Below are 27,201 nucleotides of genomic sequence, written 5' to 3'. Positions count from 1 at the left end.
TCTTGGGAAAAAAAAAGATACGTTCTTAGCATCACATACTTTCATTCCATAGTTTGTTGCGTATTTTTTGTGGTTTTGTTTTCAAGTAGTTTTTATTTCATCCTCAGTTGGTTCAGCAACACGCGCCGCCATTCTGTTTTTCTCTACTCACGGTATATGAGCTGATATCCTAGTAGTAGAGGAGCCAATCGGAGCGCGAGATTGCTCATATCCAGTGAATGTGGATAGAATAATTAACAATTATTCGCTGAAGGTGAAGTGAATATCGGTGAATAATAAGAGACAGAGTCGAGGTTATTATTCACTGATGTTCGCTGAGCCTGAGGCAGATAATTGTTTTAGTATAAATACACAGGTGATTATTTAAAAAATAATTATTATTTCCATTTTCAAAAGCAGCGTGTAAATGTAATAACGGTATGGCACACACAGACTTGTCGCTTATCTGCGCCGAGTCTCACAAAATACTTTGTTTTGAAATCGATGAAATAAATCCCAATCCCACTTTACCTTTGAGTAGTTTTAGACCAAACTTCAGAGCATCTTTAGTGCTTTTTAGGAACAGCGTTTTCTTTCATAACTTGTAATTCTTCCTCAGTTACAGTGACGAAGTGATCGGCCGCCATTTTGCCGAGTCGCTCGAGGTGATTATCGAGAAATAGTCCAAATTTCTCAACAAGTCAGTGTGCAATTTGCTATAATCACCTGCATATTTGGACTATTTCTCGATAATCACCTCGAGCGGCTCAGCAAAATGGCGGCCGATCGCTTCGTCACTGTAAGCGAGGAAGAATTACAAGTTATGAAAGAAAACGCTGTTCCTAAAAGCACTAAAGATGCTCCGAAGTTTGGTCTAAAACTATTCAAAGGTAAAGTGGGATTGGGATTTATTTTTTTTTATTTCAAAACAAAGTATTTCATGTGACTTGGTGTCAAGAAGTGACACAAGTCTGCGCCGCAAAGTTATTACATTTACGTGCTGCTTTTGAAGACTGAAATAAATCATTTTTTAAAATAATCGCCTGTGTATTTACAACCCCGTTCCACAAAAGTTGGGACAAAGTACAAATTGTAAATAAAAACGGAATGCAGTGATGTGAAAGTTTCAAAATTCCATATTTTATTCAGAATAGAACATAGATGACATATCAAATGTTTAAACTGAGAAAATGTATCATTTAAAGAGAAAAATTAGGTGATTTTAAATTTCATGACAACAATACATCTCAAAAAAGTTGGGACAAGGCCATGTTTCCCACTGTGAGACATCCCCTTTTCTCTTTACAACAGTCTGTAAACGTCTGGGGACTGAGGAGACAAGTTGCTCAAGTTTAGGGATAGGAATGTTAACCCATTCTTGTCTAATGTAGGATTCTAGTTGCTCAACTGTCTTAGGTCTTTTTTGTCGTATCTTCCGTTTTATGATGCGCCAAATGTTTTCTATGGGTGAAAGATCTGGACTGCAGGCTGGCCAGTTCAGTACCCGGACCCTTCTTCTACGCAGCCATGATGCTGTAATTGATGCAGTATGTGGTTTGGCATTGTCATGTTGGAAAATGCAAGGTCTTCCTTGAAAGAGACGTCGTCTGGATGGGAGCATATGTTGCTCTAGAACCTGGATATACCTTTCAGCATTGATGGTGTCTTTCCAGATGTGTAAGCTGCCCATGCCACACGCACTAATGCAACCCCATACCATCAGAAATGCAGGCTTCTGAACTGAGCGCTGATAACAACTCGGGTCGTCCTTCTCCTCTTTAGTCCGAATGACACGGCGTCCCTGATTTCCATAAAGAACTTCAAATTTTGATTCGTCTGACCACAGAACAGTTTTCCACTTTGCCACAGTCCATTTTAAATGAGCCTTGGCCCAGAGAAGACGTCTGCGCTTCTGGATCATGTTTAGATACGGCTTCTTCTTTGAACTATAGAGTTTTAGCTGGCAACGGCGGATGGCACGGTGAATTGTATTCACAGATAATGTTCTCTGGAAATATTCCTGAGCCCATTTTGTGATTTCCAATACAGAAGCATGCCTGTATGTGATGCAGTGCCGTCTAAGGGCCCGAAGATCACGGGCAGCCAGTATGGTTTTCCGGCCCTGACCCTTACGCACAGAGATTCTTCCAGATTCTCTGAATCTTTTGATGATATTATGCACTGTAGATGATGATATGTTCAAACTCTTTGCAATTTTACACTGTCGAACTCCTTTCTGATATTGCTCCACTATTTGTCGGTGCAGAATTAGGGGGATTGGTGATCCTCTTCCCATCTTTACTTCTGAGAGCCGCTGCCACTCCAAGATGCTCTTTTTATACCCAGTCATGTTAATGACCTATTGCCAATTGACCTAATGAGTTGCAATTTGGTCCTCCAGCTGTTCCTTTTTTGTACCTTTAACTTTTCCAGCCTCTTATTGCCCCTGTCCCAACTTTTTTGAGATGTGTTGCTGTCATGAAATTTCAAATGAGCCAATATTTGGCATGAAATTTCAAACTGTCTCATTTTCGACATTTGATATGTTGTCTATGTTCTATTGTGAATACAATATCAGTTTTTGAGATTTGTAAATTATTGCATTCCGTTTTTATCTACAATCTGTACTTTGTCCCAACTTTTTTGGAATCGGGGTTGTATACTAAAACAATTATCCACCTCGGGCTCAGTGAATATCGGCGACCTCTACTTCGTCTCAGTTATTATTCACCGATGTTCACTTCACCTTCAGTGAGCAATCGTTAAATAACTGATTTTACAGTCTAAAAGCTGGGTTGAGGTGGTTTTCAGCGAGTATAAAGACAGAGGGATGGACGTTGTTCCTCTCAGGATTAAGGAGATGTAGAATATTTGGTCAGTTTGTTGTTAATGATTGGATATCTGTGAAAACCAGGAAATGTTGTGGTGCGATAAAATGTTCTTTCTTTACCTGGTCATTGAAGTGAGTGTGTGTGTGAGAGAGAAGTGGATTTGCTTTAGTGGTTCTACTGGAACGTGCTTGTACTAAAGAAATTCACGGGAAGTCTAATTGCAGTGAGTGAATTTGTAATCGTTGAACACCAGCACGAGGCTTCTGTAAGGGAAATGTTGCACATGTTCCTGTGGAGTTGATGAAAGAATTATAATGGTGTGTGTGTGTGAGAGAGAGAGAGAGAGAGAGAGAGAGAAAGAAGTGTGCACTTGTAATTGAGCCAAGTTTTTTTTTTTTTTCCCCTCCTTCACTGTCATGACATGCAGGTGTTGGCTGGTTGTACTTGTATTTACACAAGTTGACTGTGTGTGTGTGTGTGTGTGTGTGTGTGTGTGTGTGTGTGTGTAGGTCGGCTGTACTCGTGTTTGGACCAGATGAGGGCGGTCCTGGGAGACTCTGTGCCCGACTCCACTCTGAGCGAGGCGGCTCTGAAGTACGACTGCGATCCTCACAGAGCTCTCGACTCCATTCTGTCTGCCGAAAGCGGCAGCAGCACCCCGCAGCCAGCTGCGCCCAAAACCCAGCCTCCACCACAGAAAGGTACACACACCCAGTCAGGTATACGTCTCGAAGGACCGAGTCCAAACTCCAGGTGCTTTCCAAAATGGGACAGACCTTTTAAGCTTTTCAATTCCTTTCTATTAAATATAAGCGCTTGTTTTTCCTCAGTAGTGTAAATGAATTCTGTGAAACGTGGGATTATGGAGTAGTTTGACGCATACTGTATATTAAATTCATATCTTGTTTGTTGTAGAAGAGTGTAATCTTTAGAGTTAGTCTTGGAATTGAGAAAACAGTCCAAAGATGAGGACGATGACTGACGAGTGGAGTTGTGTTCCAGTGAAAAAATGTTCTCAAGTTACTGAGGTTGTGCGAGGTCATGGGAAATCCGGCATGACTTTGACAGATGGTGCGTTCATTAGCTCGTCTGTCCATAAGGCCGATTGGCGTGGCGTCCGTCCGTCCGTCCGTCATCTACACTGCAGTTAAATCGTATCTCATCTCCTCCGTCAGTTCTCCATGGATTTCCATTCTGATTGTTTTTATTTGAAGAACTCATCACTCCGCACAAAACTCAGTCATCGTTTTGTCAGATTTTTTTGCTAACGAGTTCCTAATTCGGTCAAATTAATGAATTTTCCAGGCCTCTCACTAGAATTGTATCTCCTCTCTGATTTCTCACCCGATTCCTGTCCTGGGTTAGCCTGGGAAATCCCATGCTGCTTTGCACAATCGTTCCGATCTGAAAAGACAGCATGGAAACTATGGTCTAAACTTAGGCTCGCCTGAGTTAGGGAGCCAATCAGAGAGTGGGGAGGGGTGGAAAGACGGTGACGCGTACTACTCGACAAACGGAAGCTTGTAGTTTATTTGGGACTGTTTACGGATCACATTTAACATGGCGGCGAGCGATACGAACCAAACTTTCGATCAAGCTTTAGACGCTGTTCTGAATAGTTTAGAGCGAAAGTTTGTTTTAAAAAAAGAACAGCGTTTGGCGTTACAGTCTTTCTTCGCCTCTTCGCCTCTTCGTCACTCTAACTACGTCACCGGGTACAACTGCTATGATTGGCCATGGGCTACGTATACGCCAAATGATAGACATTCGCAACGTCCAATCAACGGCCGTTGACAATCGTAAACCACACCTCCCCTACGAGAAATTCAATAGGCGGATTCCAGACCATATTTCACTTGTGATATGGTCTGGTGTTAACCAGACTAGTCCTGGGTCGATCTTCCCTCCTTATTTTTTCAGTGTAATCGTGTCTCCTCCCTCCCTCAGCTCTCAATGGATTTCAGTTCTCGTAGTTTTATTTGAAAGAACTCGACCTTCTGCACAACACTTGGTCGTTGTATTGTCAAATTTTTGCTCACAAATTAGTAATTACGTCAACTTCACACATTTTCTTTTCATTAGAATTGTATCTCATTTATCATACGAATTCAGTTCTGATCGATGTTTTGGGTCGATCTTCACTCGGGGAACGAAATTGAGTCCTTTGTTGATGTTCGTGTTGTCAACAGTTTGTTGTGGAGGTTGGTCCTCTCTCACATCGTCACATTTCAGTTCTGTTTGACGTTTTGGTCGTCATGGTGGTTTTGATGGTAGGCCGGATGAGCTCCGACGCCCTTGACGCGCTGGTTAAATAATTTTGGCTGGTGTTGAGTGGTCTATCAGATATATTCCATTCAGCGAGCATGATACTGAATGAGTCGAAGACGAGTAGCTGAATGGAATATATCTGATAGACCATAAAAAAAGCCAGACGTTGTTGTTGTTGTTGTTGTTATTATTATTATTATTATTATTATTATACATTCCTTTCAGGTGTTCAATGCATCTTTCTCTTTCAAAATCTTCTGTATTTAACAAAGCAAACCTGGCGGCCATGTTTATTTACAAATTGTCACACTCGCTTGTGAGCGTGGAAGTTTTACATCTCCGACGTGTGACGTCATGTTGTCTTGACAACCATGCAATATCATAAACTGTATTCAACGCTCATTCTCCATTGGGTAGAGTGACGTAATACATGTAGGATAAGCGATATGCTAACAATATTGCATGCTATCGAACCAAATGAATGAAACCTGCTAGAAGGGAATAGAACACGTTTTTATTCCATTGAAAAAGTGTCCTGTATGTAATATCCACTATTATACACAGTGGCGTGAAGATATGGAGTTTATCTTCGAGTGAGGCCATCCTTAAAAAAAAATCCGTTTCCTGTCCACCGGGTGAGCAAAAAAATTTTCGGGAAGGAGGGATTATTTTTTTTTGTAATTCGTTCTTTTTATTTGCTACAGACACAGTTTTTAATTCTGTCCAGTCAACCTGTATTAGTTCCGTAAACACATTTTTTTGTTCAGTTCCGTTCTCATTTTGAATAGATCTATTAGGTTCTCCTACAGATCTGTCAGGGTCATTAACAAAGTAGGTAATGAATTTCGCATAACAAAACTCAAAAGCTGTTTGTAACGTCTCGGATGGATCAAGATCAAACGAGTTTTCCAGTAACGGTTTGTGACGGTCCGACACACGGACTTTTTCTCGTTCTAAATCGAGCGTTAGGCCTAGTTCGGATGAAATTACACTATTAAAATGATCACTGAATGATTTATTTTCTGAAGCTTTACTATTTTGTTGTTTGCTACACTGTAAAAAAAAAAAGTTGAGAATACTTGAAATTTCAAGGCAACCGTCTGCATTAAGAATTTTGTTTTGCCAACGATGTGCCCATGATAATCCAAACTATGATAACACTGTTATCTTTATTAAGAATTCTTAATTAAGTCAATTTTCAATTCCTCATTCTGCCAACATAGATTTCTCTTTTTGCTGAACAGTGGCATTCACAGTAGTACAAAAAGGCAATTGAGGTTATCACAATTTATCATTAAACTATACATGCCTTTTTTCATTGTTCTACACAATTACAAAACTTCAATAATGTACAGTAAACTTCACACTTTTTAAAAAACTTTATTTCAATAAGCACTTTTGAACAAAATCAAGTATTTGTATAATTACAGCGCATGCCCCCTGAGTTCAATCTATTTTCCGTCTTTTTAAGCATGAACAGGCTACATGGGGTTTCATTTCTTTAATCAAAACATGGCCCTTCAGTACTTGAACTTGGTTTCACAGGCCAAGCTAGAGTGCAATAATAAGTGCACTTGTAATTGGGGCGTCTTGTCATTCTAATCTAGCTGCTCTGAAACACAAGCTACATCCATGTCAAAACATTCATGTTTAAGGGGGGGACATGGCCCTTCTAACTGTTAAGATGCAGATTGACTCAGAACATGACCCTGCACAGCCTAAATACACACAGCCCTTGCATTTGGGAGAGGAAACCCCGTGTCTTGGTCATTAAGAGCATGCGCTGAATAAACACGTGGCAATTATGTATTTTCAATTCAGATTATTCACTATTGTATATTTACACATCATTGAGGTGCACCCTATCAGTTTGATGTGGATATTTCTGTTCGTTAATAATAGTGGTGTCAACAATAATCGATTCGGCAATGCATCGCAATGCGGGGCATGGACGATTCAGCATCGATTCGGCAACATGCCAGATCGATTCAGCGTATTAAAAAAAAAAACTTCCGTGGGCATTTCCGGAGCAACATCACAGACACGCGCAGTCTGTAGCTGCACGCCAGTCGAGAGAGCACTAGCTTAGCAAGATGGCTGAGGCGGAGGAAGAGGACTGCGAGAGACAGGTTATTATTAACGCACCCAAAGCTTGGAAAGCTGACATCTGGGCACATTTTGGATTCTACGAGGTTGATGGGAAAGTAGACAAGACCTGTGTGTAAAAAAGAAAGATCTGGTCTCATTCAAAGCACTAAAAAGTTGTAATTTTTCTTTTTCATATTTGAAACGCTATAACATTCAATTTAATTTGTTTAAAACAGGAGTGATACACACAACAGCCAATAAAATGTTGTTCAGTATCTGACTGCTTGTATTGCCTCATGACTACTGAAAAATTTGCCTTGCTTTCAGTAAAATTTTAACGCATCACAATGCATCGTAGAATCGGATTGAATCGAATCGTTACCCTCTGAATCGTAATCGAATTGAATCGTGAGGGCTGTGCCAATGCACACCCCTAGTTAATAATGATTCATATTTTCTTGTCCATTCAGTTGTGAATATGGAATTACTTGAACAAAGTGTAGTTCTATTTTTTACAGTGTAGAATACCATTTTGCAATTTCACACTTAAGCAAATGTTTGAAAACTCCAGATCTCCTTCCTTCATGGTGGCTGCCATTTTTTTGTGCCGCACGGCACGTGTGCAGAGCTGATTCGATTCTATATTCTTCGCGGAATGCGTAAATGTCAAGTTTGAGTTTAGATTTATGAACCCGAAAAAAATGTCGAAAAACTGTCGTTAAAAAAAAAATTTCAACCGCACAAACGGCACTCACCCGGCCGGTGGACCGGAAACAGAACATTTTTTAATAATGTCCTGGTGAATGTACATTTCACAAGTGAGCGAGGCGAATGGAACTTGATGGTAACAAAAGATGAACATGGAAGTGTCCATGTTTACTCATTTTGTAGCTTGAATGTATGGCCCCCCCCAAGTATGGCTGGACTTCCAAGGTATGTCGAATGAACCATAAAGTCATGGGGGGAAAAATGGCGTAGTCCATACATGAAACAGTTGTGTTGTGGAATCGTGTGGCTTAATCGTTTGTATTTGTCGCATCGTTGCCTCTTAATGTGCATAAAGTTGTGAAAATCTCACCTTGTCTTCAGATCATTAATCAGTGTCACTGCATCTGATCGATCATTCGACTTACCCGCGTAATTTTAGTCATTGGTATTATTTACAAGACACCTTCTTGCCATGGCAGTAAACCCACCCACCCATCAGTCAGCGTCTGTCACATGATCCTTTTCTAATCGCATGTTGTGGTAATGGTGAACAGTCCAGTTGACCAAAGAATGGCACATCCACGACCAACACATTTCCATTATTTCCATGCCAATCCAAATGAAAATGGTTTATTTATTTATTAATTTTTTTATTTCTTTTTTTAAATAAAATTGTAACCTGGTATTCTGTAAAATGGGACAATCCCAGTTTTTCTACACTTCCTGGTTGACTTTTTACATTTGATAAAAGTTGTAAAGATAATTTTAGTTAATCCCTGGATATCATAGAATATCGTGCAGTGCATCTGGATAGTTTTGCTTCCTGTCAGACTCGGTTTCTCTTTTTCTGGCCTGGAAATGAGCTCAGCTTCCTGGAAAGCGGCTCACTTGTGCCTCGTACCGCATTTAACAGTTATTCCACAAAATCGAGTCATACGTGAGCCGATAGCCGACTATAGCCTTGGTCACAACCGGCCGTACGTGCTCCTACGGTCGGTCAACGTGCAAAAAAACCGCAAGAAACGCATGGAGGGCGCGCGTGTGACGTGCTGATTTTCGAGCCGTAGACCGGCCGCAGAGGTTCTTTGTCATGTCAAACAAACTCTACGGGCGTTTACGTTTTTTTCAGGTTGCACGACAAACTTACGGCCAACGTGCGTCTTTCTCCACGAACAAAAAAACCGCAGCGATTTGGGAAACGCCAAAAATCGCACGGCCAAAAAATCGTACGTCCGGTTGTGACCTAGGCTTATAATCCATGCATGATGAGATTGAAATAACTGTTTTATTTTATCCACATTCACTGGATTTTGAGAAACGGAGCATTTTTATTTTTTGCAAATTCAAGAAATAAAAAACTTTTATACAAAACGTCTGACAATCATTTCTGTTTAGAATGTAAACAAACTGGTGAAATGACAGGAGCAGTTTGTGAAAAATGCGATAATTCTTGAAAAATAAAAAACCCATGCGTTCTTACCATCAAACACTTTCATTCCTTTTTTTTTGTATTTTTTAGGGTTTTGTTTTTGAGTAGTTTTTTTATTTCGTCCTTGGTTGGTTCAGCAACACGCTCCGCCATTTTGTTTTTCTCAACTCGCGGTATATGAGCTGATAGCCTGGTAGTAGAGTAGCCAATCAGAGCATGCAATTGCTCATATCCAGTGAATGTGGGGAGAATAAAGAAATATTTCTTGCCTTATTTCTGCCAGATTCAGATTTTTTTGTTTTAGTTTAAATAAAGCAACTGGGCTCCTGAGGGTCACAACAGAAAAGCTGTTATCCAGAGATTGCTATTTTGAATCCTGGTGATGCCACAGCCATCTGTGGTGAGCTAGAGAGCCAAATTGGCCGTGCTCTCGGGGAGAGAGGCGTGGCATTCTCTCTCTCTCTCCTGTCAAGTACAGCGACACTAGCCAATCATGGGTCTCTGTGAGCCTGTGTATATGTAAATGGGCCTTGGAGGAAGCGCGTCATGTCCGTCGCTGTACGGTCGTTGTTGTGTGGGTGGGAATTGGCTGCATTTAAATCAATCATCTTTCAGTTAGTTCTCATGTAGAAACACTTTCTGGGTATTTTAACTTCTTCAGTATTGGAACTGAACCTGTTCAGTGAAATTTATAATCAATAAAATGGCACATTTATCTTAAAATATTAAGACTTTAATCACCAAGTGAGTAACGTATTGCCTTTTTCTCTCTTTGCCTGATCTCAACCATTGTATGGCTGCTTGTGATGCCTCGTCCTCCACTAATCCTCCTCCTCGTCATACTGATTCTCTCTGCATGCAATTGGCCCTCGTAAGGTAAGGAGCCTTATCTCTTTCCACACCACACAACACTGTTAGGGTCACGTGTGTAAACTCAACACGCCCACAAACGCAGCCTGGATCAGGGCTTTCGTTCAGCCTTAGCGGTCTTTTAGCCCAGACCGAGCCAAAAGACGTCAAGAACTGCAGTCCGGTTTCTGTGGCGAAAAACGCGGTAACTCCAAATTCAGGGACTGGTTGTGTAGCTGCAGGACAAAGCTCTCTGGCTCAACTCATGGCTGAGCACGAGCATAAGTGTGCAAGTCCAGCTCAGGGTCCAAATATGTCTCTCACCAGCTTTGGTTCCTCTGGCTCTGGTCTCAGCCAAAGTTTCCACCTAGGACCTGGTATTTCCCTCTCTGGTGGTCTCAGCGTTCCTCCCAACCTGGGCAGTCTCACCTCGGTCAGCCCCACCACCAGCCTCCTGTCTTGCTCTCTGAGTAGTCTGTCTCTCCAAGACTCTAAGATGGCTGGATCATTGCCTGGACCACTAGGGAGTCTGAGTAACACCTGGCAGGCGAGCCAGCCAGTCAAAGTGGCCGAGGTTGGGAAAAATCCTGGGGTTGGTGGTCAAGGTGGAAGCCCTTCATTAGCTGAGCTGATCCAGGCGCATCAGAACAACAGCCCTGATCTTTTTAATTCAGTGCCAGACCTGCAAAACCTGTCTTCGCTCACAGCCGCTAATCCGCAGAGTAATGCCAACACTGCAACAACACATCACAGCGGTCTCTGTCTCAACAGTCTGCCTCTTCCCAATCCTCCACCGCATCCTCTAGGAGTTTCTGCCACACTATCTTTGTCAGACTTGGCATCCCAACACCAAGGTTTATCACCCAAACTCCAAAACCATACACCTCTTAAAAACCGCCAGTACAAAGAGCAGAAATCGGTCCAGCCTAAGCAATCGTCTCCGGTCTGTCAACCACAAAGCGTCGATTTAAGCGTCCTCATGGCGCAGACGTCGCCTGGTCCGGCTTCTCCTCGTCACGGGAGCCACTCGAACCGTTTCAAGAATCAGAACATAGTGGCGGTTTTTGCCAAGCCGTCTGTTTTCGCTCTGAGCATGTGCGTGCAGATCCAGAGGAAGAGGAGGAGCCAGTGCAGCAGGGCAGGGCATCACGCTTTCCTCTACAGCAAACAGATGGCAAGAGCCAAGGAACGAGTGCAGGGTCCACCTCTGCATCACATCACGCCGTTCTCCTTCGACACGCCGTCTCCTGATGACATCGTCAAAGCCAATCAGAAGAAAGCGTTCACGCGAGAGTAGAGATTTGTGTTTGAGACTTTAACCTGTCTGTTCTATTTTAAATTCCAGCTGATGATAAGCTGCCATGTGACTGACTGACTGACTGACTGACTGATCCCCCACGGGGCATAAAGAGCTTTTATACATTTCAACTCGCACTTCTTTATCAAATAGCTGTACCTCAAAAACAAATCAGGTTCATTCATTCTCCGAGCAGCTGTTTTTTTTTTTTTTGTTCTTTTTTTTTAAAATCAGTATTAATACAGGTTTTTAACCTTTTTTTTTTGCCTTCTTGATTTGACTTTGATTTTTGTTACGTTTTTTATAGATATCTATTTTTCTAGTGGACTTTTAATACACTGTGTCCCCTCAATAAGTGTAGGAGGCAAGTGGAAAAAAAAATAAGAGAAAGCGAGAAAACATCCTTGCAGAAAAGAAAACAACAACAACAGGAAAAAAATATCTCTGTCTTGCACAGCTGCTCCGCTGCGTTTTGATGTCAGGAACGTTTCAGGTTTACCACAGAGGCAGAAAGAGGGAAAACGAGATGTAGAGAGAGCAGCCTTTTTGGCTTTGGGGACACCTGAAATTCTGCACATTTATTTATAGTGGCTTTTTTTAAAGGATGATTTAGTATTAATTAATAATATGATTCCGAATAAATATATCATGCTTAAGCCTGTAGATTTTTAACCTCCCTTTTTAAAGCACTGATGTACAGTTGAGATTGGTTTTGATTGATGTGGGCGTAGGCCTGAGGTTTGTGTATATACTGAAATAAAGATTTCGTATGCTGAGATTCGTACGTGTGATTGCATGGGTTGGGTTCATGCGGATACGGGTGTGTGTGCGTGCACGTGTTCATGTGGTTGGAGTAAAACGCAAAGCCTGTTTAATGGGTGTGTAAGCTCTGTGGTGTTTATCACGTATTTGTGACCGTGTGTTTGTGTGTTCTGTAAGACAGTGCTTGCGCTCCTGCAGGCCACATTGAGGTGTCAACACACCCAGAGCATCCTGGGTTACTTTATCCAGTAATTGCTTTGATTTTTGCTCTGGTGTACGTGACCAACCACAAGTGATGTTCCAGTCCTCCTCTCTCTATATACACACACACACACACACACACACACACACACGCGCACATAAATATAATATACACCACAGCATACAAGCACAACCTGTTTGTATTTTCGTGGTGTGAATTTCAGTACCAGTACGCAGGTAGTGTTTCTGAGATTGTGGACCATCCTGCACATCTCATGTTATCATGGGTTAGGACTAAAAAAAAAACCCATCAAATATCCAAAATTCCCTTAAAATCCTGTAGGATGGAAAATGTTATGAGCTGATAGTCGGCTATAATCCGTGTACGACGACATTGAGTGGAATAACTCTTTTATTCTATCCACATTCACTGGATTTTGAGAAACGGAGCATTTTATTGCCATTTCAAATTCCATAACTCAAAACTTTTTGTACAAAAAGTCTGACAAAATCATTTCCACTTAGAATGTAAACAAACCGGCAAAATGACAGGAGCAATTTGTGAAAAATGCGAATTCTTGAAAAATGTACAAAAAAGGCAAGGCAAGTTTATTTATATAGCACATTTCATACACAATGGCAGTTCAATGTGCTTTACAGAAGCAAAAACAGTAAACAATAGAGAAATAAAATTACATAAAATAATTATTTTTATTCGAAAACAATTAATTAAAAGAATTAAAAGAAAATAATAAGAATTAAACAATAGTAGAAATAAAATAATAAAATGCCAAAAAGAAAAAAAAGGAGAAAAAGAAACCAGCGGAATAAAATAGAATAAAATTAAAGTAAATTTAAAACATGCAGAGAAAGTAAAGATTATAAAAAATGTAAAAATATTAATTATTTAACAGAAAGCATCTGAAAACAGCTTGGTCTTTAACCTAGATTTGAAGCTGCCAACAGCAGGAGCATTTTTGATGTCCTCTGGCAGTTGGTTCCATAGCTGCACTGCATAGTAGCTAAAAGCTGCTTCACCACACTTTGTTTTAACAACTGGTTTTAATAGTAAATTTTTCTGTTGCGATCTGGTAGATCTGATTGGGTTCGGCCGCTGCAACATATCAGAGAGGTAATTGGGCCCTGTACCATTTAGAGATTTGTACACCAGCAGCAATGCTTTAAAGCCAATTCTGTAGCTTACTGGAAGCCAGTGAAGGGACCTTAGAATTGGAGTAATGTGCTCTGTTCTTTTTGTTCGTGTGAGAACCCTCGCCGCTGCATTTTGAACCAGCTGAAGTCGTTTGATGGTCTTTTTTGGCAGGCCTGTGAAAAGGCCATTGCAGTAATCAACCCTACTAGAGATGAAGGCATGTATAAGTTTTTCCAGATCATTTTTTGACATAAGTCCTCTTAGTTTGGAAATGTTTTTTAGGTGATAAAATGCCGTTTTAGTGATTGCTTTCATGTGACTGTCAAAGTTTAGCTCGCTGTCAATGAAAACACCAAGATTTTTAACCATTTCTTTAGTTTTAATCCCTTTTGTGTCAAGAATAGTGGTAATCCTGAGTCTTTCGTCTTTTTTTCCAAATAGAATTACTTCTGTTTTATCTGTGTTCAGCTGAAGAAAATTTTGTGACATCCAGCTATTGATTTAATCGATACACTGGTAGAGACATTCAAAGGGGGCATAGTCATTAGGTGATGGAGCAAAATAAATTTGGGTATCATCTGCATAGCAGTGATAGAAAATTGAATTTTTATTGCTAATTTGCCCAAGTGGGAGCGTATAAAGGTTGAAAAAAAAAAAGTTTTAACAATCAAATACTTTCCATATTTTGTTGCTTTGTATTTTTTGGGGTTTTGTTTTCGAGGACAGTTTTTATTTCATCCTCGGTTGGTTTGGTAACATGCTCCACCATTTTGCTTTTCTCTACTCATGGTATATGAGCTGATAGCCTAGTAGTAGTGTAGCCAATCAGAGCTCACAATTGCTCATATCCAGTGAATGTGGATTGAATATATAATGTATATAAAATTCGTTGGAAGATAATTTTTTTTTCCCCGAACAACAATTAATATTTGAAATGATTTTAAGATGTTGAGTCAGACTGGTTTTGTACGTTTTTTTTATATCCTGACTAGAAAGTGTCTGATAGTACATAACATATCTCTCACAATCTTTTCAAAGCGTCTGAAGTACATCCGCATCTTAAAAAGCTTTTTTTGATGTACAGCACCAGTCAAGAAGTTATTTTGACTATTTTCTGCATTGTAGAACAATACTGAAGACATCAAAACTATGAAATAACATCTGGAACGTATATAGAATTGTGTGTGTGTGTGTGGGGGGGGGGAAGTGTTAAACAGTACGTTTCATATTTTAGATTATTCAGTGTATCCAGAGTTTCCCTTGATGACACTTTACACACTATTGTCGTTCTCTTAACCAGCTTCATGAGGTCATCACCTGGAATGCTTTTCAATTAACAGGTACCTCGCCCAAAGGTAATTAGTGGACAAGTTTCTTGCCTTCTTAATGAGCTTGAGATCAAGCAGGAAATAATAAATAATAAAAATGCAAATAATAAAATAGCCCTATTCAACACCGCAACTGTAGTAATCCATATTATGTCAAGAACCGAACAATTAAATAAAGAGAAACGACATCCATCATTACTTTAAGACATGCTTTAAATTAAAATAAAGAAAAAAACCTTTAATGAGAAGGTGTGTCCAAGCTTTTGACTGGTACTGTGTGTGTATTTGATTAAAACAATACTTAAAGCTGGTGTTTGAAAGTTCCTGAACATGATGCGATCGCTGTAAATGTGATTGTCTGCTTCTTAAACTTTTTGTATCCAGGGACCCCTCATTTAAACTGTAAAATAAACTCCACAGACCGTCACAGGATAGATTTACTTCATGAAAAAGAACTTTCGATCTTTCTCTTCCTGAAATTTTCACTGATTGAACGCATCAGGTCTGAGTTGACTTTGCGCTTGGACCCCTAAATATAATAACATGGGTAATATTATGATGTGACATTTCTGCCAGTGTTTTAAAAATAAATAAATAAAGTCACGGGCCCTGGCTATGCTTCATGGACTGCACTTGGAGAACCACTGCAAATGGTTTCGACACAAAATTTGGCCCCCCCTTGACTTTTTTTTTATGCCTCTGCCACGTTAAGGTGCAGGAGGCATTATGTTTTCGGGTTGTCCGTCTGTCCATGCGTGCGTCCGTCCCGAAACCTTGTGAACACGATATCTCAAAGGCTAATGAAAGGAATTTCACCAAACTTTTACCATTTGTGCACTTTGGGACAAGGATGAAATGATTAGATTTTGAGATCAAGAGGTCTAAGGTCAAGGTCACTGAGGTCAAATGTCTGTCCGAAAACCTTGTGAACACACTGTCTCCAAGGCAAATGAAAGGAATTTCGCCAAACTTTCACCATTTGTGCGCTTTGGGACAAACATGAACTTATTAGATTTTGAGGTTAAAAGGTCACAGGTCAAGATTACTGTGAGGTCAAACGTCCATCCCCAAATCACAACTTAATAAGGCGTGTAGTCTACCAGGTGGAGGCATCCCCATCGACGCCGTTGGCGTCGAGTTCTATCTAGTTGGTCCAAATTTTGCTTTATTTTTGAGTTGGGTTTACTAGTTCAGCTTGGCTCATGTTTAACTTATTAACTAGTGTCTTCCTCAATTAATCAAAATAGTCATGACTGTCATTCTAGCGATTTCTATGCAGCTCTAACCTGAAATGATCTTTTGAGAAAAAGTAATATATAATAAAATATCTAAAGTAATAATAAAGGTTACAACACCCCAGGGCTGGCAGTTAAAGGAAAATAACCAATGAAGCAGGGTTACTGTTACCACCCTGAAATTGATTATTTTCCAATAACAGCATGTCCCAAAGTGTTTTCTTCTACCACACAAATCTGCCAGGCAGAATGACACCTTTTACTTTTCTGTACGTTTCTATTTAAAGTTCTGGAATGTACCTGTGTGGAATGTCCTACCCTCTTTCTTGATGTTAACGAGGTTAAAAAAAAAATAATAATAAGATGAAACTTGTCATGTAGGTGAGAAAATGGAAAGTACCATAATGGAAAATTTACTGCAACTGATGCAAAGTGCTGACACCGGAGACTCATTCCATAAAGTGGAACAAAACCCAGGAAATTTCACGATATCATCTGCTCGATAGCAAGCTGTGATTATTTATTTTTATTATTATTATTATTATTTTATTACAGCCAGAACTATAGTCAAGGCAACTGTGAGAGGAAATTAATCAACGCTTTCTGATGAATCAGAGTTGAGAACTTGATAGTGTTGTGGTGTAGCATTTTCTCGAACAGCATTTGTTTTAGCGTGGAGGATATGGAGTCTGCGTAAGACTATCGAGAGCTTGTGGACAGTGAAGGCGATTGGGTGTTGAGAGACTCGAGCAGGACTCCTCCCAGTATGGCCAGGAGGGGGTGGAGACCTGCCAGAATGTCACAATCAGTGTCTAGCTTTATCAATAAATGTGTCCAACTCTGAACTCCCAACCCCCCCCCCCCCCCCCCCCCCCACCAAAAAAAAAAAAAAGGTGCTGTTTGATTGACATGGCAGGCCACATTATACAGCACATCAATAAATACACAAGGTTATGTTGTTTATGCCCGTTGAACTACTTTATACACAACTCCTTATCTTTGATGTCAAGATTCCTTGAATCCTTTTCAGTCCACCGAATGAGGCTGAAACCAGGCCGAGGCTGAAATCCACAGCCGGATTCTGAAACCTGTGGCCAGAAAAGTGTACAAGATGCGGAAAAGGAGCATCGAAGGCGAGACATGGTTGTGAAAAATTGTGTAACCTTTAACATTGTACTGGTTGTGCAGAGACCATACACTGGATCTTATTCTCCCCCCCCCCATTGCCCCTCTCTCTCTCTCTCTCTCTCTCTCTCTCATTGCCTCTCTCTCTCTTTCATTGCCTCTCTCTCTCTATCATTGCCTCTGTCCCTCTCTCTCTCTCATTGCCTCTGCCTTTATCCTCCTCTCTCTTTGCCTCTGTCCTCCTCTCTCTCTGCCTCTGTCCTCCTCTCTCTTTGCCTCTGTCCTTCTCTCTCTCTCTTTGCCTCTGTGCTTCTCTCTCTCTTTGCCTCTGTGCTTCTCTCTCTCTCTGCCTCTGTCCCTCTCTCTCTCGCATTGCCTCTGTCCCTCTCTCTCTGCCTCTGTCCCTCTCTCTGTCTGCCTCTGTCCCTCTCTCTCTCTGCCTCTGTCCTCCTCTCTCTCTCTGCCTCTGTCCTCCTCTCTCTCTCTGCCTCTGTCCTCCTCTCTTATTGCCTCTGTCCCTCTCTCTTTGCCTCGGTCCTCCTCTATCTTTGCCTCTGTCCCTCTCTCTCTCTGCCTCTGTCCCTCTCTCTCTCTGCCTCTGTCCCTCTCTCTCTCTGCCTCTGTCCCTCTCTCTCTCTCTGCCTCTGTCCCTCTCTCTCTTTGCCTCTGTCCCTCTCTCTCTTTGCCTCTGTCCCTCTCTCTCTGCCTCTGTACCCCTCTCTCACTTTGCCTCTGTCCCTCTCTCTCTGCCTCTGTCCCTCTCTCTCTGCCTCTGTCCCTCTCTCTCTGCCTCTGTCCCTCTCCCTCTCTTTGCCTCTGTCCTCCTCTCTCTCTCTCATTGCCTCTGTCCCTCTCTCTTTGCCTCTGTCCTCCTCTCTCTTTGCCTCTGTCCTCCTCTCTCTCTTTGCCTCTCCCCCTCTCTCTTTGCATCTGTCCTCCTCTCTCATTTCCTCTGTCCTCCTCTCTCTCATTGCCTCTGTCCCTCTCTATCTCTGCCTCTGTCCCTCTCTATCTCTGCCTCTGTCCCTCTCTCTCTTTGCCTCTGTCCCTCTCTCTCTTTGCCTCTGTCCCTCTCTCTGCCTCTGTACCCCTCTCTCACTTTGCCTCTGTCCCTCTCTCTCTCGCATTGCCTCTGTCCCTCTCTCTCTTTGCCTCTGTCCCTCTCTCTCTTTGCCTCTGTCCCTCTCTCTCTCTGCCTCCGTCCCTCTCTCTCTCTGCCTCTGTCCCTCTCTCTCTCTGCCTCTGTCCCTCTCTCTCTTTGCCTCTGTCCCTCTCACTCTGCCTCTGTACCCCTCTCTCACTTTGCCTCTGGACCCCTCTCTCTCTTTGCCTCTGTCCTCCTCTCTCTCTCTTTGCCTCTGTCCTCCTCTCTCTCTCATTGCCTCTGTCCCTGTCTCTCTCATTGCCTCTGTCCCCCTCTCTCTCTCATTGCCTCTGTCCCTCTCTCTCATTGCCTCTGTCCCCCTCTCTCTCTCATTTCCTCTGTCCCTCTCTCTTATTGCCTCTGTCCCTCTCTCTCTCTGCCTCTGTCCCTCTCTCTCTCTTTGCCTCTGTCCCTCTCTCTCTCTCTGCCTCTGTCCCTCTCTCTCATTGCCTCTGTCCCTCTCGCTCTCTTATTGCCTCTCTCCCTCTCTCTCTTATTCCCTCTCTCCCTCTCTCTCTTATTGCCTCTGTCCCCCTCTCTCTTATTGCCTCTGCCCCCTCTCTCTTTGCATCTGTCCCCCTCTCTCTTTGCCTCTGTCCCCCTCTCTCATATTGCCTCTGTCCCCCTCTCTCATATTGCCTCTGTCCCCCTCTCTCATATTGCATCTGTCCCCCTCTCTCTCATATTGCATCTGTCCCCCTCTCTCTCATATTGCCTCTGTCCCCCTCTCTCATATTGCCTCTGTCCCCCTCTCTCATATTGCCTCTGTCCCCCTCTCTCATATTGCCTCTGTCCCCCTCTCTCATATTGCCTCTGTCCCCCCTCTCTCTCATATTGCCTCTGTCCTTCTCTGTCTTTGCCTCTGTCCCCCTCTCTCTCTTTGCCTCTGTCCCCCTCTCTCTTTGCCTCTGTCCCCCTCTCTCTCTTTGCCTCTGTCCCCCTCTTTCTTTGCCTCTGTCCTCCTCTCTCTCTTTGCCTCTGTCCTCCTCTCTCTCTTTGCCTCTATCCTCCTCTATATCTCTTTGCCTCTGTCCTCCTCTCTATCTCTTTGCCTCTGTCCTCCTTTCTCTCTTTGCCTCTGTCCTCCTTTCTCTTTGCCTCTGTCCTCCTTTCTCTTTGCCTCTGTCCTCCTTTCTCTCTCTCTGCCTCTGTCCTCCTTTCTCTCTGTCTGCCTCTGTCCTCCTCTCTCTCCGCCTCTGTCCTCCTCTCTCTCCGCCTCTGTCCTCCTCTCTCTCCTCCTCTGTCCTACTCTCTCTCTCTGCCTCTGTCCTCCGTCCTCCTCTCTCTCTGCCTCTGTCCTCCTCTCTCTGCCTCTGTCCTCCTCTCTCTGCCTCTGTCCTCCTCCTCTCTCTCTGCCTCTGTCCTCCTCGTCTCTCTCTTCCTCTGTCCTCCTCCTCTCTCTCTGCCTCTGTCCTCCTCCTCTCTCTCTGCCTCTGTCCTCCTCCTCTCTCTCTGCCTCTGTCCTCCTCCTCTCTCTCTGCCTCTGTCCTCCATCCTTCTCTCTGCCTCTGTCCTCTTTCTTTGCCTCTGTCCTCCTCTCTCTCTCTGCCTCTGTCCCTCTCTTTCTCTCATTGCCTCTGTCCCTCTCTCTCTTATTTCCTCTGTCCCTCTCTTATTTCCTCTGTCCCTCTCTCTCTTATTGCCTCTGTCTCTCCCTCTCTCTTTGCCTCTGTCCCCCTCTCTCTCTCATATTGCCTCTCTCTCTCTCTCTCTCTCTCTCTCTCTCTCTCTCTCTCTCTCTCATATTGCCTGTCCTCCTCTCTCTCTTTGCCTCTGTCCTCCTCTCTCTCTTTGCCTCTATCCTCCTCTATATCTCTTTGCCTCTATCCTCCTCTCTATCTCTTTGCCTCTGTCCTCCTTTCTCTCTTTGCCTCTGTCCTCCTTTCTCTCTTTGCCTCTGTCCTCCTTTCTCTTTGCCTCTGTCCTCCTTTCTCTTTGCCTCTGTCCTCCTTTCTCTCTCTCTGCCTCTGTCCTCCTTTCTCTCTCTCTGCCTCTGTCCTCCTCTCTCTCCGCCTCTGTCCTCCTCTCTCTCCGCCTCTGTCCTCCTCTCTCTCCTCCTCTGTCCTCCTCTCTCTCTCTGCCTCTGTCCTCCGTCCTCCTCTCTCTCTGCCTCTGTCCTCCTCTCTCTGCCTCTGTCCTCCTCTTCTCTCTCTGCATCTGTCCTCCTCTCTCTCTGCCTCTGTCCTCCTCGTCTCTCTCTTCCTCTGTCCTCCTCCTCTCTCTCTGCCTCTGTCCTCCTCCTCTCTCTCTGCCTCTGTCCTCCATCCTTCTCTCTGCCTCTGTCCTCCTCTCTCTCTTTGCCTCTGTCCCTCTCTTTCTCTCATTGCCTCTGTCCCTCTCTCTCTTATTTCCTCTGTCCCTCTCTTATTTCCTCTGTCCCTCTCTCTCTTATTGCCTCTGTCTCTCCCTCTCTCTTTGCCTCTGTCCCCCTCTCTCTCTCATATTGCCTCTCTCTCTCTCTCTCTCTCTCTCATATTGCCTGTCCTCCTCTCTCTCTTTGCCTCTGTCCTCCTATCTCTCTTTGCCTCTGTCCCTCTCTCTCTTTGCCTCTGTCTCTCATATTGCCTCTGTCCCTCTCTCCTATTGCCTCTGTCCCTCTCTCTCTCCTATTGCCTCTCTCCTCCTCTGTCCTACTCTCTGCCTCTTTCCTCCTCTCTCTTTGCCTCTGTTGTCCTCTTTCTTTGCCTCTGTCCTCCTCTCTCTGCCTCTGTCCTCCTCTCTTTGCCTCTGTCCCTCTCTCATATTGCCTCTGTCCCTCTCTCTCCCTCTCTCTCATATTGCCTCTGTCCCTCTCCATTTCATTGCCTCTGTCCCTCTCTCTCTTTGCCTCTGTCCCTCTCTCTCTTTGCCTCTGTCCCTTTCTCTCTCATATTGCCTCTGTCCCTCTCTCATATTACCTCTGTCCTTCTTTCTCTCCCTCTCTCTCTCCCTCTCTCTCCCATATTGCCTCTGTCCTACTCTCTCTCTCTGCCTCTGTCCTACTCTCTCTCTCTGCCTCTGTCTTACTCTCTCTCTCTCTGCTTCTGTCCTCCCCTCTCTCTGCTTCTGTCCTCCCCTCTCTCTACCTCTGTCCTCCCCTCTCTCTGCCTCTGCCCTCCCCCTCTCTGCCTCTGCCCTCCCCCTCTCTGCCTCTGTCCTCCTTTCTCTCTGCCTTTGTCCTCCTCTCTCTCTGCCTCTGTCCTCCTCTCTCTCTGCCTCTGTCCTCCTCTCTCTCTGCCTCTGTCCTCCTCTCTCTCTGCCTCTGTCCTCCTCTCTCTCTGCCTCTGTCCTCCTCTCTCTCTGCCTCTGTCCTCCTCTCTCTTTGCCTCTGTCCTCCTCTCTCTTTGCCTCTGTCCTCCTGTCTCTCTCTTTGCCTCTGTCCTCCTGTCTCTCTCTTTGCCTCTGTCCTCCCCCTCTCTGCCTCTGTCCTCCCCTCTCTCTGCCTATGTCCCCCCTCTCTCTTTGCCTCTGTCCCCCCTCTCTTTGCCTCTGTCCCCCCTCTCTCTTTGCCTCTGTCCCCCCCTCTTTCGTTGCCTCTGTCCCCCCTCTTTCTTTGCCTCTGTCCTCCTCTCCCACTTTGCCTCTGTCCTCCTCTCTCTCTTTGCCTCTGTCCTCCTCTCTCTGTCTCTGCCTCTGTCCTCCTCTCTCTCTTTGCCTCTGTCCTCCTCTCTCTGTCTCTGCCTCTGTCCTCCTCTCTCTGTCTCTTTGCCTCTGTCCTCCTCTCTCTCTCTTTGCCTCTGTCCTCCTGTCTCTCTCTTTGCCTCTGTCCCCCCTCTCTTTGCCTCTGTCCCCCCTCTCTTTGCCTCTGTCCCCCCTCTCTTTGCCTCTGTCCCCCCTCTCTTTGCCTCTGTCCCCCCCCTCTTTGCCTCTGTCCCCCCCCTCTCTTTGCCTCTGTCCCCCCTCTCTTTGCCTCTGTCCCCCCTCTCTCTTTGCCTCTGTCCCCCTCTCTCTTTGCCTCTGTCCCCCCCTTTCTTTGCCTCTGTCCCCCCTTTCATTGCCTCTGTCCCCCCTCTTTCTTTGCCTCTGTCCTCCTCTCTCTCTCTTTGCCTCTGTCCTCCTCTCTCTTTGCCTCTGTCCTCCTCTCTATCTCTTTGCCTCTGTCCTCCTCTCTCTCTGCCCTTGTGCTCCTTTCAATCTCTTTGGCTCTGTCCTCCTTTCTCTCTGCCTCTGTCTTCCTCTCTCTCTGCCTCTGTCCTCCTCTCTCTCTGCCTCTGTCCTCCTCTCTCTCTGCCTCTGTCCTCCTCTCTCTCCGCCTCGGTCCTCCTCTCTCTCCGCCTCTGTCCTCCTCTCTCTACTCCTCTGTCCTCCTCTCTCTCTCTCTGCCTCTGTCCTGCTCTCTCTCTGCCCTTGTGCTCCTTTCAATCTCTTTGCCTCTGTCCTCCTTTCTCTCTCTTTGCCTCTGTCCTCCTTTCTCTCTTTGCCTCTGTCCTCCTTTCTCTCTCTGCCTTTGTCCTCCTCTCTCTCTGCCTTTGTCCTCCTCTCTCTCTGCCGTTGTCCTCCTCTCTCTCTGCCGTTGTCCTCCTCTCTCTTTGCCTCTGTCCTCCTCTCTCTTTGCCTCTGTCCTCCTCTCTCTCTTTCTCTTTGCCTCTGTCCTCCTCTCTCTCTTTGCCTCTGTCCTCCTGTCTCTCTTTGCCTCTGTCCTCCTCTCTCTCTGCCTCTGTCCTCCTTTCTCTCTCTGCCTCTGCCCTCCCCCTCTCTGCCTTTGTCCTCCTCTCTCTCTGCCTTTGTCCTCCTCTCTCTCTGCCTCTGTCCTCCTCTCTCTTTGCCTCTGTCCTCCTCTCTCTTTGCCTCTGTCCTCCTCTCTCTTTGCCTCTGTCCTCCTCTCTCTTTGCCTCTGTCCTCCTCTCTCTTTGCCTCTGTCCTCCTCTCTCTTTGCCTCTGTCCTCCTCTCTCTTTGCCTCTGTCCTCCTCTCTCTCTGCCTCTGTCCTCCTCTCTCTCTTTGCCTCTGTCCTCCTGTCTCTCTCTTTGCCTCTGTCCTCCCCCTCTCTGCCTCTGTCCTCCCCTCTCTCTGCCTCTGTCCCCCCTCTCTCTTTGCCTCTGTCCCCCCTCTCTTTGCCTCTGTCCCCCCTCTCTTTGCCTCTGTCCCCCCTCTCTCTTTGCCTCTGTCCTCCTCTCTCCCACTTTGCCTCTGTCCTCCTCTCTCCCACTTTGCCTCTGTCCTCCTCTCTCCCTCTTTGCCTCTGTCCTCCTCTCTCCCTCTTTGCCTCTGTCCTCCTCTCTCTCTTTGCCTCTGTCCTCCTTTCTCTCTCTTTGCCTCTGTCCTCCTTTCTCTCTCTCTGCCTCTGTCCTCCTCTCTCTCCGCCTCTGTCCTCCTCTCTCTCCGCCTCTGTCCTCCTCTCTCTCCGCCTCTGTCCTCCTCTCTCTCCGCCTCTGTCCTCCTCTCTCTACTCCTCTGTCCTCCTCTCTCTCTCTGCCTCTGTCCTCCTTTCTCTCTGCCTCTGTCCTCCTCTCTCTCTCTGCCTCTGTCCTCCTCTCTCTCTCTGCCTCTGTCCTCCTCTCTCTCTGCCTCTGTCCTCCTCCTCTCTCTGCCTCTGTCCTCCTCCTCTCTCTGCCTCTGTCCTCCTCCTCTCTCTGCCTCTGTCCTCCTCCTCTCTCTGCCTCTGTCCTCCTCCTCTCTCTGCCTCTGTCCCCCCTCTCTCTGCCTCTGTCCCCCCTCTCTCTCTGCCTCTGTCCTCCTCCTCCTCTCTCTGCCTCTCTCCTCCTCCTCCTCTCTCTGCCTCTCTCCTCCTCCTCCTCTCTCTGCCTCTCTCCTCCTCCTCTCTCTCTGCCTCTCTCCTCCTCCTCTCTCTCTGCCTCTCTCCTCCTCCTCTCTCTCTGCCTCTCTCCTCCTCCTCTCTCTCTGCCTCTGTCCTCCTCCTCCTCCTCTCTCTGCCTCTGTCCTCCTCCTCCTCTCTCTGCCTCTGTCCTCCTCCTCTCTCTCTGCCTCTGTCCTCCGTCCTTCTCTCTGCCTCTGTCCTCTTTCTTTGCCTCTGTCCTCCTCTCTCTCTTTGCCTCTGTCCCTCTCTTATTTCCTCTGTCCCTCTCTTATTTCCTCTGTCCCTCTCTTATTTCCTCTGTCCCTCTCTCTCTTATTTCCTCTGTCCCTCTCTCTCTTATTTCCTCTGTCTCTCTCTTATTGCCTCTGTCCCTCTCTCTCATATTGCCTCTGTCCCTCTCTCTCTCATATTGCCTCTGTCCCCCTCTCTCATATTGCCTCTCTCTCTCTCTCTCTCTCTCTCTCTCTCTCTCTCTCTCATATTGCCTGTCCTCCTCTCTCTCTTTGCCTCTGTCCCTCTCTTTCTCTCATTGCCTCTGTCCCTCTCCCTCTCTTATTTCCTCTGTCCCTCTCTTATTTCCTCTGTCCCTCTCTCTCTTATTGCCTCTGTCCCTCCCCCTCTCTCTCATATTGCCTCTGTCTCTCTCTCTTTGCCTCTGGCCCTCTCTCTCTTTGCCTCTGTCTCTCATATTTTCTCTGTCCCTCTCTCATATTGCCTCTGTCCCTCTCTCTCTCCTATTGCCTCTCTCCTCCTCTGTCCTACTCTCTGCCTCTGTCCTCCTCTCTCTGCCTCTGTCCTCCTCTCTTTGCTTCTGTCCCTCTCTCATATTGCCTCTGTCCCTCTCTCTCCCTCTCTCTCATATTGCCTCTGTCCCTCTCTCTCTTTGCCTCTGTCCACCTCTCTCTTTGCCTCTGTCCCTTTCTCTCTCATATTGCCTCTGTCCCTCTCTCATATTGCCTCTGTCTCTCTCTCTCTCTCTCTCTCTCTCTCTCTCTCTCTCTCATATTGCCTCTGTCCTTCTCTCTCTCCCTCTCTCTCTCTCTCCCATATTGCCTCTGTCTCTCTCTCTGCCTCTGTCCTACTCTCTCTCTCTGCTTCTGTCCTCCCCTCTCTCTGCCTCTGTCCTCCCCTCTCTCTGCCTCTGCCCTCCCCCTCTCTGCCTCTGTCCTCGTCTCTCTCTGCCTTTGTCCTCCTCTCTCTGCCTCTGTCGTCCTCTCTCTTTGCTTCTGTCCTCCTCTCTCTTTGCCTCTGTCCTCCTCTCTCTCTTTCTCTTTGCCTCTGTCCTCCTCTCTCTCTGCCTCTGTCCTCTCTCTGCCTCTGTCCTCTCTCTGCCTCTGTCCTCTCTCTTTGCCTCTGTCCTCCTCTCTCCCACTTTGCCTCTGTCCTCCTCTCTCCCTCTTTGCCTCTGTCCTCCTCTCTCTCTTTGCCTCTGTCCTCCTGTCTCTCTCTTTGCCTCTGTCCTCCCCCTCTCTGCCTCTGTCCTCCCCTCTCTCTGCCTCTGTCCTCCCCTCTCTCTGCCTCTGTCCTCCCCTCTCTCTTTGCCTCTGTCCTCCCCTCTCTCTTTGCCTGTGTCCTCCCCTCTCTCTCTTTGCCTGTGTCCTCCCCTCTCTCTCTTTGCCTGTGTCCTCCTCTCTCTCTCTTTGCCTCTGTCCTCCTCTCCCTCTCTCTGCCTCTGTCCTCCTCTCCCTCTCTCTGCCTCTGTCCTCCTCTCCCTCTCTCTGCCTCTGTCCTCCTCTCTCTCTGCCTCTGTCCTCCTCTCTCTCTGCCTCTGTCCTCCTCTCTCTCTGCCTCTGTCCTCTCTCTTTGCCTCTATCCTCCTCTCTCCCTCTTTTCCTCTGTCCTCCTCTCCCTCTCTCTGCCTCTGTCCTCCTCTCCCTCTCTCTGCCTCTGTCCTCCTCTCCCTCTCTCTGCCTCTGTCCTCCTCTCCCTCTCTCTGCCTCTGTCCTCCTCTCTCTCTCTGCCTCTGTCCTCCTCTTTCTTTGCCTCTGTCCTCCTCTCTCTCTCTTTGCCTCTGTCCCTCTCTCTCATATTGCCTCTCTCTCATATTGCCTCTCTCTCTCTCATATTGCCTCTGTCCTCCTCTCTCTCTTTGCCTGTGTCCTCCTCTCTCTCTCTTTGCCTCTGTCCTCCTCTCTCTTTGCCTCTGTCCTCCTCTCTCTTTGCCTCTGTCCTCCTCTCTCTTTGCCTCTGTCCTCCTCTCTCTCTGCGCCTCTGTCCTCCTCTCTCTCTCTTTGCCTCTGTCCTCCTCTCTCTCTCTTTGCCTCTGTCCTCCTCTCTCCCTCTTTGCCTCTGTCCTCCTCTCTCCCTCTTTGCCTCTGTCCTCCTTTCTCCCTCTCTGCCTCTGTCCTCCTTTCTCCCTCTCTCCCTCTGTCCTCCTCTGTCCTCCTTTCTCCCTCTGTCCTCCTCTCTGCCTCTGTCCTCCTCTCTGCCTCTGTCCTCCTCTCTCCCTCTTTGCCTCTGTCCTCCTCTCTCCCTCTTTGCCTCTGTCCTCCTCTCTCTCTCTTTGCCTCTGTCCTCCTCTCCCTCTCTCTGCCTCTGTCCTCCTCTCCCTCTCTCTGCCTCTGTCCTCCCCTCTCTCTTTGCCTCTGTCCTCCTCTCCCTCTTTGCCTCTGTCCTCCTCTCTTTCTTTGCCTCTGTCCTCCTCTCTCTCTTTGCCTCTGTCCCTCTCATATTGCCTCTCTCTCTCTCTCTCTCTCTCTCTCTCATATTGCCTCTCTCTCATATTGCCTCTGTCCTCCTCTCTCTCTTTGCCTGTGTCCTCCTCTCTCTCTCTTTGCCTCTGTCCTCCTCTCTCTCTGCGCCTCTGTCCTCCTCTCTCTCTCTGCGCCTCTGTCCTCCTCTCTCCCTCTTTGCCTCTGTCCTCCTCTCTCCCTCTTTGCCTCTGTCCTCCTCTCTCCCTCTTTGCCTCTGTCCTCCTCTCTCCCTCTTTGCCTCTGTCCTCCTCTCTCCCTCTTTGCCTCTGTCCTCCTTTCTCCCTCTCTGCCTCTGTCCTCCTTTCTCCCTCTCTCCCTCTGTCCTCCTCTCTCCTCCTTTCTCCCTCTGTCCTCCTCTCTGCCTCTGTCCTCCTC

General features: G+C 45.9%; 1 protein-coding gene across 4 annotated transcripts in view; it reads left to right on the top strand.

Annotated features, from left to right (window-relative positions):
- Positions 1–27,201, top strand: part of hbs1l (HBS1-like translational GTPase) — a 116,327-nt gene that overhangs the window by 8,943 nt on the left and 80,183 nt on the right. For 2 of the 4 annotated variants that reach the window (XM_060938533.1, XM_060938532.1), the window contains one exon: positions 3,320–3,511. In XM_060938533.1, the coding sequence (XP_060794516.1) occupies positions 3,320–3,511 (192 nt within the window). The other 2 variants (XM_060938534.1, XM_060938535.1) reach the window with 2 other exon arrangements.

The sequence above is a fragment of the Neoarius graeffei genome, chromosome 13, assembly GCF_027579695.1.
Source record: "Neoarius graeffei isolate fNeoGra1 chromosome 13, fNeoGra1.pri, whole genome shotgun sequence".
NCBI lineage: Eukaryota > Metazoa > Chordata > Actinopteri > Siluriformes > Ariidae > Neoarius > Neoarius graeffei.
The sequence above is the reverse complement of the archived record's forward strand: the minus strand, read 5'-3'. Positions and strand labels throughout refer to the sequence as shown.